This window comes from Nematolebias whitei, chromosome 10, assembly GCF_014905685.2.
Source record: "Nematolebias whitei isolate Nwh7 chromosome 10, NemWhi1, whole genome shotgun sequence".
Lineage (NCBI taxonomy): Eukaryota > Metazoa > Chordata > Actinopteri > Cyprinodontiformes > Rivulidae > Nematolebias > Nematolebias whitei.
This window is the reverse complement of record NC_056507.1, coordinates 36693369-36706814: the sequence shown is the minus strand read 5'-3', so window position 1 is coordinate 36706814 and position 13446 is coordinate 36693369. Positions and strand designations below refer to the sequence as shown.

Below are 13446 nucleotides of genomic sequence, written 5' to 3'. Positions count from 1 at the left end.
GTGTGTGTGTGTGTGTGTGTGTGTGTGTGTGTGTGTGTGTGTGTGTGCGTGTTGGGGGGTGGGGGGCTCTGTTCTTGTGTCAGTGAACATGTTTTATTAATCATGATCGCTGGAGTTTGTCTGCATAGCTTAACATGTCTGCATGTGTGTGGCGGCCTCTGGGTGAATGTTTGGACGTGGATTGTCTTAATTTTGATACATTTGGAGAATTTCTCGACCCCCCCCCCCCCACACACACACACACACACTTGAGATTAGACACATTAACAGCAGTGCTTAGTAATGCCTCATTATCTCAAGGGTTGCTTATTTTTTTATTTTTGACAAAAAAACATGAATAATTGCACCAAATATGAAGCAACTGAAAATCTTTTAGTTCCACATCAACGAGCCAATTTTATTCTTTGTCAGTCAGTTTACCCAGCGCTGCTGAACTGTTTAAACCAACCAGTGAGATGTCTCTGCGCACCACTACCCAACATACCAAAAAAAAAACAAGAAGATTACCACGTATGTTTTAATGCGCTGCACCTAATTGCTCCTGACAGATGATAATTATCATCAGGGATTTGTTCACCCACTCATCCAATGAAATGGCTTCATTCTTCCGGAGCACCGTTTTGCCATTCCTGGTGTCGCAATTAAGGAATTAGATGGATATGCTCCTTACCTTATGGGTGGCAATTAGCTGTGACCTTTAAAATTCAAAGGTGATGCATTAAGATGTTATCAATTATGAGGATCAGACTCATAGATGTTGCTGTCGCCGAGCTTTCATCCGTGAAAATGATGTTAATCACAAGCATGGCCGCCCGACAGGAAGTAGTGAGACAGACTTTAGTATGAATCCTGTGAATTTCTGTGTATCACTTTATCCAAATTACTGGTACTGTATCAGTAAATTATGGTTTTGTTTGCATTTTTACAAAAAAAAAAAAAAAAAAATTCTTAAAAAACTACAAACTACTTATTGAATAAACATACACATTTTAAAACATGTTGCACAAGTTTTATGGCTTTTATTTTAAAGTGATGTAATTGTTGCATCAATTTAGCAAATCTGGGCATGTTTAATGCTTCTCTTTTATCGGTTTATTTGTTTGAATATTGACACTGCGTGAGCTGAAGATTTTAATAAATTAAAATAAAGTCTTGTTGTATTAACAGGTCCCATATGTGTCACATGTACTGAATGAATATGAACATGTTTAACAGAGACAGTAAGATTTATGTACTAAATCTGAAAACGTTTGTTCGGTCAGGTAATTTAAAATGGGTTCAACCAGTTCAATGAAGTGTGGAAACAACAGTAGTAAAGAAACTGAGTAAATAAAAGATTATTTTTATCCAGTTACAAAATACTGCAAATACTCTATTCTGAAATAAATCAATATTATTCTGAGGTATGAAGTGGAAATGTGATTATTATTATTATTATTATTAGTTTGGGTCAGGAAGGACATCCAGCATAAAAACATTATTATTATTATTATTATTATTATTATTTTATTTTTTTAATTGTGCTCTATAAATAAATATGACTTGACTTGACTTTTATTGTTGCTGTTGTTGTTGCTATTATGTAGGTTGGGCCAGGAAGGGCATCCAGCATAAAACAATATTATTATTGTTATTATTATTATTATTATTATTATTATTATTATTGTTGTTGTTGTTGTTGTTGTTGTTGTTGTTGATGTTGTTGTTGTTATGTAGGTTGGATCAGGAAGGGCATCCAGCATAAAAACATTATTATTGTTATTATTATTATTGTTGTTGTAGTTATTATTAATAATGAGTTATTTTACACAATCTACGTTTACATAAAACCAACAAAAATAAACATCATTCAATTGTTTATTATGCAATTATATTTTTATTTAGGTGATTCAAATATGCACCTTTTTCAGTGTAATTGTTAGAATAAAGGTCAATTTGATGCAAAATTGAACTAAAACTACCCCCCCCCCCCCCCACACACACACACAAATGAAAATGTTCTCAAAATAATGTGGCACATTCCTGTACCAGACTACTTTATATAATCAGATGAGTCTACAAAGTATGTTTCCAGAAATAATAATTCGAGTGAAGAACATTGTTGTTTAGGTTTTATGGAAGTGATGCTTTATGAGCAGACTGGTGCTGGTACTGGTGCAGTAACATTGTGCAATAACTTTAGTGTTAAAAACTTTAAGTTGGTTCGTTCATAAACATTTACTTTGCCTTCAGTTATACATTACGTTGTTATTTTGGCAGACATGTCAGAATATATCTTGCTGGATGAAGTGCTACAGCTAGCTGCTGCTATGTGGGTTTGCAAATACCTTTTAAATTCTATGTAAAATAAGAGTGTAATTTAAAATTGACAGTAATCTAAAGGCTGATAAAACTCAGTTTCATGAAACCCGTGGGAATCTTTAGAGGTTGGAGTTGTTTAAAGATGTCAATGATCCCCACTGCTAGCCATTAGCTAATCACTCAATCCAGAATAAAATTATATTTCCCCAAACTCAAATCATTCAAAAAGCTATGTACAACAGGTAAGATATTCGTTGTTAATAACTTTCAGCAGCTCAGAACTAATCCTCGACTTGTGTTGTGTCAGATGGGTTCTTGTAACATAAACGGTGTGATTCTGTGTTCCCCGGCAGAACGGCACGGTGCAGTGTGACGCCATCTCCTGCCCTCCCCCTCAGTGCCCAGCAGGCACAGCGCCGGCCTACGTAAAGGGTGCCTGCTGCAAGGAGTGCCTGCGTGAGTGGAGTACTCTTAACCTCAACATCTTCCCACTCTTATGAAATCACACACAGTTTCACAAACACACACGCGCAGATTAGAGGGAAACAAACCTTCACCGGCAGATCGAGAGCTCGCACGCCTCCACAAGGTCTGCCTGACAATTGACCAGTGCTCTGCTGTGTTGCTAAGCTACCTCCTAACATGTCCCTTGAGACGAGTCCATCCTTTTGCATATACATGGACCAATCAATTATTCACAAGTTAGCTTCAAAACACAGATGGTCATCAGTCACACTCGTATGAGCCAGTAAATCTGGGATCTCTGCCTGTGATGTAAAGTACTTCCTATTAATGGTGTGGAGGCTGTGAGAGAAGTAAAGAGGGAAAAATGCTAAAAGGCTTAAACTGACGCTTGCACCATCTTCAAAAATGTCCATTTTTAATTTTTAGCACTCATGGGTTCTGGCTGGAGGCATAAATAATTCTGTTTCATCATATTGCTACAAAGAGGGTCCGCCTTTTTCTTCTTTTCCAAAAGACTTTGAGCTACGAGATGAACTCTTATTAGCCTCTTCACAGCAGCACACAGCATCTCGTTCTCAATCCTGCTCTCAGTAGATCCTTCCTCACCTCGTCATTCTTTAATTATTCGTCCTAATGAAACTTTAAAAAAAGATATATGTGGCTCAGCTGGCAGAGCTGTTGCCTGTCAGTCAGAAGGTCAATGGATCGAATCCCGGTCCGAGGACCCTTCTGGGTGGAGTCTGCATGTTCTCTCTGTGCATGTGTGGGGTTTCTCCGAGTACTCCGGTTTCCTCCCACAGACCAAAAACGTGTATGTTAAACTGATTGGTAACTCTAAATTGTCTGTAGGTGTGAGCGAGAGAGTGAATGATTGTTTGTCTCTGTGTGTCCCTGTGATGGACTGGAGACATGTCCAGGGTGTCCCTGTGATGGCTGGACATGGACACCAGTGACCCCCGCGATCCGAAAAGGAAGAAGTGAGTAAAGATAATGGATGGATGGTTTTGAAAAGCAGAAAAAGAAGATTATTATTCAGAGGTCCTCGTCCCCTTCACCTCCGGAGGCAGTAATGATGTTTTGGCCTGTCTGTGTGCTCATTTGACTCTACTGTTAGCAAAATATCTTATGAATCACTGGACATATTTTGGTGAAACTGTCAGAAAGTGATCATTGGTACATCTACAAATGATTAACTTTTGGACTCGATTTGAGAAGGCTGCCACCGCTATGTGAACCTTCAAACACAAACCAACATTTTTCAGTCAGGTCATCTGGACAGTTTCTTTTTTGTTGTTGTGCTGAAACGTTTCGCCTTCGATCTGGAACGCTTCATCAAGCCTTCCGATGATGAAGCCTTCCAGATCGAAGGCGAAACGTTTCAGCACAAAAAAAAAAGAAACTGTCCAGATGACCTGACTGAAAAATGTTGGATTGTATACCTGGATTATTAAGCATGGACTTTGTTGTCTTCAAACACAAAGTGCTTTTATTTCAGTCAATTTGACAAATATTAGCTTCAAATTTCTCTCTGGGATTAATTACGTTATTTTTTTTTTTTATTGAATTGAACTGAATAGAAATGAGGTCTTTTAGCAGCTGGGACTCGTCTTCAACTTGTACTTTGAGTGCTTTTTGATTGTTCAATATTTGTTTATAAAACTTTACCGTTACCTTTTGGAATGAACTTTGTTCTTATTAACTACTTGATGGATTATAATGAACCTCTCAGAAAAATAATCCATAGATGAATATCTGCAAATTATTGGCTGTTGGAGTCAACCCAGTTCAAGATGGCTGCCACAGCCATCTAATTTTTTAAAGCACAAAAATGGCCATAAAGTGGTCAACTCTACATCCATCCATCCATTATCTTTACCCGCTTATTCCATTTTGGGTCACGGGGGTCACTGGTGCCCATGTCCAGCAATCACTGTGCAAGAGGCGGGGGACACCCTGGACAGGTCTCCAGTCCATCACAGGGACACATGGAGACAAACGAGACAAACAACCATTCACTCTCTCACTCACACCTAGAGACAATTTAGAGTTACCAATCAGTCTAACATGCATGTTTTTGGTCTGTGGGAGGAAACCGGAGCACCCGGAGAAAACACACGCATGCACGGAGAGAACATGCAAACTTCACCCAGAAAGGCCCCTGGACCGGGATTTGAACCAGGGACCTGTGCTGAGAGGCAGCAGCTCTACCAGTTGCGCCACCGTGCTGCCGCCAACTCTACATAAATTGTGCAAATATTTTGTTGCAGAGTATTGTCCTCAACACTTATTTTATTTTAAGTGGAGGAGATTGTGCAACATCCAGTGCCTAAAATTGTGCCATTGGAGTCAAACTTGTTTTTCTGTTAGCAAAATATCATATGAACCACAAGAAAGATTTCAAGACTATCAGAAAGTAAATATTGTCGTTATAGCTACAAATACTTAATATGTGGCTGGTCGTCATGGCTTATCACCTTTAGCTTATATTAAAATGGATATACTGCAGTAAATTTTACAAGTATTGAGCAGAACTTATGTGTGGTAGTAGCTGACAGTCATTCACAACACATAATCCAAGCACTCACTAATCACACAATATGTCACATGATGAGATTGTGACTAATGCATCTATTTTTAGGTTTGACCAAAATATTTATAATCTCATTATTTCTCAACATACGATCATCATTTCCATTATTTGTACGTTAGTCTCATTGAAACACAATTTTCTCATTTGCAAGAGACACCTGTTATACAAAAATAAAACAATACAACCAATAAAATACATTAATATACAATATACGTATCAATTCAAGTGTATCAAAAATTCAAACAAAATGATTTAAGTTTAAATCTCTGGCATAAAAGTTTGGAGGTGAGTTTGACTTCCTTATTTCTTTGTGCTTTTATATTTATATACTCAAGTAAAGCACTATATTTAAGATTACAGAAATAATAAATAGTGTAGCAGAGTCTATGTTTGTCTTTCTTTTCCTGTTTGAACCTGCATTTTGCACAAGCGTTGAGAACCCACTCATCACAAACGCCCACACACTTCAGCTGTTGATCTGCTGCTTTTCAAACATGGATGGGATTCGGCTCTTCGTCAGCAGATGAACCATTAGTCGTGGATTCTAATCATCCTGCGTCAGCATCATTTGCACGGGTCGGGTGGGGTTTTAAACATAACTCCATCTGCAGCTGTGCTTTGCAAATATAAACACGACGCAGGTAACCTGCTTCGAGTCAGTCCCCCCGAGCTCACTTATCTCTGCGAGGTGGGCAAACATGCAGCTAATTACGCACACTGCGGTTTTTAAGAGAAGAGTGCCACAAATTTCTCCTCTACAAAGACACGATGCGCTCGCCGAATTAAAACCTTATCTCACAGCGGGGAGGCGTGCTGGGAGGAGTTGTTTTATTTATTTATATTAAAATTTCTCTCAAGTAGAATGTCAAATGAATGTTTCAGAAGTCGTCGTCTTTCATGATACACCGCTTTGTGATAGTGTCTGACCTGCTGTGTCAATCATCCCTGCCGCTCGCATCACTCCGAGTCTGTTTGACCCCAACTGCTCATCAAACATTCCTTTTTTTATTTTGTCTACATGAATATGTCTGAACACTTCACCTGCAACCCTTCCAATTACGCAGAACAGTTGCTTCTCTCTGCAGCTTTCAGCAGTGCTTCCTCTGCTTGTTAATGATGTCGTCCCCTTTTGTCTTGCAGAAGCTAACTGGGTCTGACTGCTGGATTTGGTTTAACTCTCATTTACCTGAGGCCCCAAAAAGCTGCAGATAAAGATGCAATGCATGTCTGATGTAGCTGTTAAAATCATGATTGGGTCGAATGTTAAGATAACATGACTAGAGTTAAAGTGATGATTTTATTTAAACAACAGTGGCTTATATTTTAAAAAATTACACTTTGCTTTTTACAGAAAACCTTCAAAAATGATGTTATTATCACATTCATTATCAGAGGATTTCACTCAGTTAGTTAGCAGTGTTTGTGTTAGGATGACTCTAAGCTGCTACTAAATTTATTTGAGCTCAAAATTTGTAAAATAAAGAAATCCATTGCATTATTGCCATTTTCATATTTCTTAAAGTTGATTAGATTTAAAGCCCGTCTTGAAATGGATTGATTTAAATGTGGATCAATTAATCAGATCTGAATTCACGGATTACTTTTTACAATTTTTTATTTAAATCCTTTCTTTTGTTTATGAGATATGTTGCTGACAAACAGAGACTGTTCCATTATGTTATGAAATATCTATTAGGAATTAATATACTGTAATTCTGTTTTTATTAAATGTTCATTTACAACTCAGGGCCACCGTATGAAACAGTTCATCGACTATTACACTTCTTCTAGCTTGATGTGACAACTTCAAATATCTATTGGCAAAAGTTTGTAATTTAAGACATTTGCAAACAAATTACATGATTTCAACTTTAGTGTTTATTTTTGTCTTTTTGACTTGTATGAAAAAACCAAAATGGCTAATGATTGTGGCAGATTTAACAATATGAACACCCCTCCCCCCACACACATACTGTAGGTCTAAACTGGTTAAATGCTGTAAGCATTAAAGTATCTGGTTTGAAAATGATAAAACATTCATAAAACAAGATCTTCATAATGTCAACATGCCATGCATTTTCTGTGCATTTTTTGTTGTTGTCTTTATTAAAATTAAAAATGGTAAATCTGAAATAATGATAAAATATAAACAAAAAGCTCCATATTTTATATTAGCACACATTTAGTTGACCTGCATTGTTCTGATTAAAACAGTAGATAAGAGGGAACCTAAAACAAGTAACGTGCAGGCATTTTACATGTTTTAATACATTTATTTCTCCCTGTGTGTGTGTGTGTGTGTGTGTGTGTGTGTGTGTACTCTTTGTGCTTCCAGCCGTCTGTTTGTTTGGTGGAAGAGACTTGGTGGAAGGAGATCAGAAGGCTGTGCGTGACTCCTCTGGCAGGTGTTTGCTCTTTGAATGCAGGGTAAGTCGACCAACACTCACAGAACAGGACATTTTGCTGAAAATGATTTTTTAAAGTACGTTTTTTAAAATTCTGTCCAGAAAAGATCTTACTTTAATGCTAATACTTCAACGTTAATAACGTCCTTGTGACGGTGTGCTGTAGGTTATTTCATTAAATACTCATTCCATGACGGCATGGGTCCAGCTAAGACTTAATGAGCTCATTTGTCCACTTGACCCTAAAGTTGTTGGTTTTTCTCAGAACAAATGTCTTTAATAACGTTTCCTCTGCAGCATTCAGCTCTAAGAAAGCTTGAATAGCTGTACTGGTTTATATCCTACAAAGGTGAGCAGGTATTTAAATAAAGTGGTTTCACCACAAAATGTTTCTTAATAAACATCAACATTTTTCTTCAACAGAGTTTATTCTGCAGTCCACTGAGCTGTGATTTCTAAATTCAGCTCTGGGAAACAACATCACACCCAGTTTAAAGAAACTTGTCGAATGATTGTTTCCATAAAACTTGGAAGTTATTTTCAAATACAAATAGCAGCATCAGTTAGCTGTAGCACTTCTGATGCAGCCTGGAACACAGGAGTGTCATAAAGTGTTTGCTTTAGTAATGTGAAACTGACAGTTATGGAAATGTTATAAAATAGTTTGTATTAAATGACTTTGACATTTTTAAGATTGCAGTTGTTTAGAACAAGCTTTATCATTTTTGGCTGACTTTGGCTAGGTGTTAGATGCTAGGAGCCTGACTGATATATCAGTAGGGCCCATATTTTAGGCCACTATAGATGTTTGTGAACATATCAGTATGGGTGATAACTGTCCCATTATGCACTGATATAAACACTTCTAATTTTCACCCCTAAAATGCTGGAACCAGTCGTGATTGTACAATATATCCAGTAGAGGGCGCATGAAGACCACTTTTAAGTCATGGCCGTTCACTTAAGTTTCACTTTCACTTGCAGCACAGATGAAGCAGCTATCAATACTGTGTAGAGTATTTTGCTGAACAGAGTATGGTAAGTTTATTTTAACTGATCTGTAAAACAAATCAACATTAATAAATTATCCTCAATCCTCTAACACGCTTGTCTTTGGTTACGTGCCTCTCAACTTTATTTTTCAAAATTGAGCCATTTACTTCAACCTAAATAATAAATATTAACAATCTTTGAACAGAAACTCTACTTCAAAAGATTCAAATTATCCATTTATTCATGTTCCAGCTGCAAATCAGATAACTACTGTTATGGGTGTGCTCAGTGGCTAACTGATGTTAGCAATACAAGACAAGATGAACATACTGGTCTGCATTTTCCTTTTCCAACGTTGTAACAATATGCTTACTAGCAGTGTGTGGCTGATTTAATGCTGTACAAGCTAAAATAAACACTTTTTTTTTCTTTTTTGTCACAGCCATCGTAACTTAATATGAACATAGCAGCCATGTCAGATTTTGTTGTTGAGAAATCTGATTTATCAACTTGGAATTAAGATGTTTTCAGCAACGCTCAAGTGAATTTTTCTGACTTTGATATTTGTAATTCCCTTTTGGATAAATGGAAAAATCAGGAGACAGTTTTTGCTTTTTACTGAAGGTACAGAGTTACAAATGCATCTTTATTGTTCATAAATAGGCTCTGTTATATGCAGCTATTAAAAGTCCACAATGTTTATTAAATATCTGGGTACACACATGCTATAAGTTTTTTGTCCTGTTTGACTGTTATAGCAATGTTGTGATACCATCTAACCTTCACTGAGTGTTCCATAAAAACAAAAAATACATCATTACTCAGAGAAATAAGAATCAAATTTAGTTGGGCGGTATCTTACAGCACAAAGGAGGCTTTTATTCAGATAACAAAACTGACTAAGTCCTGCTGCTTGAGTTTAAATTTGGAAACCAAAGCAGTGCATCTGTCAGTGAGAGCAGACTGCAGCCATTTTTCAGCACCAATCACCAGATAAAACGTAGACTCAAATTAGGTTCATTTGCTAATTATTCACAGTATTTGCTTTTGTCTGCCTGTTGCACCAGATGGGCGCCTAACTCACATTTGGGAGTAATTCACTTGATGACATTACACCAGGCGGGCTCAATCAATCACAGAAAAGAGATTTGAAGTTTTAAATCACCCAACTCTGTCACAACAATCAACTAATCCGTGAATTCTGATGCCATTCAAATCAGCAGCTTCAGACAGCTGCTTGGCCTGCTTGCTACACCTGGCCCATCTGGAGTCCCAGGTAACTGACTGGCAGTCCCAGGCAGATCAAAGAAATGAGGACGGGGAGTGCTGTCAGTCATTCTGCTGCTGCAAACTTCTGCAGGCTTCCCCTGACAGCTGCTTGTCTCGCCTCTGATCTTCGGTCTGCCTGCTGGCTGAAAGGGGTGGATTGGTGGGGGGACTGCACATTCTGGATGATGCAAATAGACGACGAAGACATTGTTTGCACACCTTTAGGGAAAGTTTCTCCAAAATTCTATCCAGTCATGCTCATTTCAGGGTGTCAAACTCAGTTACTACGGGGACCAATTTTTTAAATATGTTCGAAGCTACAGGCCAATTTCAGGCAATATCTGACATATTTTCTTTGTTGCAGGTTCATCAACAAGAGTTTGATGGTTCTCATTTTACGTTCTGCTCTTTCCACATAAAAAATCCAAGGTTTATGAAAACTCCAACCATTCATTCAACCTTTATTTAGACAGGTAATCCCATTGAGACTCGAGGACTCATTTACAAGAGAGACCTGATTTCAACAAAAAAAAATGACAACAATGGACAACAGCGACAACAATAAACAGTTATAAAAAGTCATACTGCAGGTTTTTTTTTGTTAGTTTTTTTTTTTACAAATAGGATGGCTAAAAGAAAAAGGTAACAAATAAACAGCTAGATTCTAAGGCGAATGTAGAAAACTAAAAACAGGAACATGTCTGCGTTGGTCCCTGCCAGGAGTCCAACAGATTCTTAAAGCCACTTAGAGAGGTCAAGGTCGAGAGCTTCAATTGTTTTTGTAAGGTATTCCAGGAAACAGGAGCAGAGTAGGAGAAGGCCCTTTTGCCTAGTTCAGTCCTCATTGAGGGAACACTGCAGGTAATAATGTCCTGAGAGCGCACGCCATAGCTGCACTCACGCAGAGACATGTAGGAGGAGATGTATGAAGGCAGCAGACCAAGAAGTGATTTAAAGATGAAAATGTGCCAGTGGGAGAGTCTGCGTGAAGTTAATGATGTCCAGTTAACCAGTGAGTACAGGGTGCAGTGGTGGGTGCGATAATCACAGCCAGTTATTATTATATTCTGGCTTAAAAGTTAGCCAGCTGTCATGAGAAATTTGCACTAAATAAAGCATTTATTAGATTTTTAAAACAAAATGAGAAGAGATAGAAAATGTTTTACATTTGAAATATCTTGGGGGACCAAATAAGTTGTTAACAAGGGCCAGATTTGGCCCACGGGCCTTGGGTTTGGCACGTGCTTCAGAACATTAGACTCTAGATCAGGGGTCTGCAACCTTTATGATCAAAAGAGCCATTTCTGCCCCTTCATTCACTAAATTAAACGTGTCCAGAGCTGCAAAAGCTTCTATAATTGCCATTATAAACTGGTGGCCCATGGGCCACGTTACGTTTGTTAGAGGAGGCTTTTCTGGCCATTAGGCATTAAATTATAAAACTAAAAATATCCGGTGATTGTTAACATTTATTCCAACAATTTTCAGTCAGGTCATCTGGACAGTTTCTTTTTTTTGCTGAAACTAACTGATTCTTCCCCCAAACAACTTACTCCAAAGTGGAACAAACCAGTTATGTTGGTGCTAAGATGGTGTCTTTTGCATGCCCCTTCTCGGTTTGCCTGAAGAAACATAGTCTCACCAGCCTGTCCTGGGTCTTCTAGGGTCTCCCTAGGGAGGTGCCCAGGGAGCATCCTTACCAGATGCAAGAACCACCTCAACTGGCTCCTCTTGACGTGAAGGAGTAGCGGTTCTACTCCGAGTCTCTCCCGGATAGCTGAACTTCTCACCATATCTCTAAGGGAGAGTCCAGCTACCCTGTGGAGAAAACTCATTTCAACCGCCTGTATCCTGTACTCTTTCGGTCACTACCCAGAGCTCATGACCATAGGTGAGAGTAGGAACGTAGACTGACCGGCAAACAGAGAGCTTTGTCTTACAGCTCAGCTCTCTCTTCACCACAATCGACCGGTACAGAGTCTGCAATACTGCAGATGCTGCACCAATCTGTCTGTCAATCTCACAATCCATTCTTCCCTCACTCGTGAACAAAATCCCGAGAAACTTGAACTCCTCCACTTGAGGCAGAACCTCACCCTCGACCTGAAGAGAGCAATCCACCCTTTTCCGGTTGAGGACCATGACCTCAGATTTGGAGGTGCTGATTCTCATCCCAGCTGCTTCACACTCGGCTGCAAACCGCTCCAGTGAGAGCTGAAGATCCCGGCACGATGACACCAACAGGACCACATCATCTGCAAAGAGAAGAGATGGAATCCTGAGGCCACCAAACCGGAAACCCTCCATCAATTGTCCGCACCAAGAAATTCTGTCCATAAAAGTTATGAACAGAATCTGTGACAATGGGCAGCCCTGGCGAAGTCCAACTCCCACCTTCCTGAAGGGGTCCGACTTACTGTCGGCAAAGCGAGCCAAACTCTCCACTTGTATAGGGACCGAAATGCCTGTAACAACGGGTCTCCAATCCCATACTCACAGAGGCCCCCCCCCCCCCCCCCCCCGCCCCCCCCCCCCCCCCCCCCCCAGTGTCCCCTGAGGAACACGGTCGAATACCATCTCCTAGTCCACAAAACACATGTAGACTGGACTGGATGGGCGAACTCCCATGACCCCTCAAGGACCCTAGTGAGTGTAAAGAGCTGATCCAGTGTTCCACGGCCAGGAAGGAACCCACATTGTTCCTCCTGGATTTGAGGTTCGACCAACGATCAGATTCGTTTCTCCAGTGCCCCTGAATAGACCTTAACCAGGGAGGCTAAGGAGAATGATGCCCCTATAATTGGAGCACACCCTCTGGTCCACCATTTTTGAAGAGGGGAACCACCACTCCAGTCTGCCAATCCAGTGACACTGCCCCCCGATGTCCACATAACGTTGCAAAGGCGTCAGCCAAGACAGCCCCACAACATCCAGAGCCTTAAGTAAATCAGAGTGAATTTCATCCACTCCCTGAGCCCTGCCGCCTCAGAGCTCTTTAACTACCTTGGCAACCTGAGCCAAGGTTATGAACAGATCAACCCCAAAGTCCCCCGACTCAGCTTCCTCCATGGAAGACATGCTTGTGAGATTGAGAATGTCTGAGAAGTATTCTTTCCACTGTAGTGGCTACTACATTAAATACTTTTGGATTCATTAAATAAAATAGTAGACACCTTGGTTCTGTTTGACAGCAAAATGGGGGTTTTAGTTGATGCTTTACCTCTAAGGTGGAACAGCTACAAATACTTCAAGACCTCAAAAGACAGAACCCCTGTCTCAACATAGTTCTGTTCTTATTTATACCTTTCATTGACATCAGAGGGTTGTATAACACTTTTATCAGTCCTTTCCCTTTTTAGGAAAACACTTGAGAAACAACACAAAGTTTGTTTTCTCAGTCATCCAGGTATATAACAACAAAAA

The 13446-nt window shown here is 39.4% G+C and overlaps 1 protein-coding gene across 1 annotated transcript in view; it reads left to right on the top strand.

The window, feature by feature from the left end:
• nell2a (neural EGFL like 2a) overlaps positions 1-13446 on the top strand; it is a gene marked incomplete at its 5' end in the record, with an annotated part of 291752 nt that overhangs the window by 128504 nt on the left and 149802 nt on the right. The window contains 2 exon segments of the mRNA XM_037683642.1: positions 2655-2757; positions 7692-7783. Coding sequence (XP_037539570.1) covers positions 2655-2757; positions 7692-7783 — 195 coding nt within the window.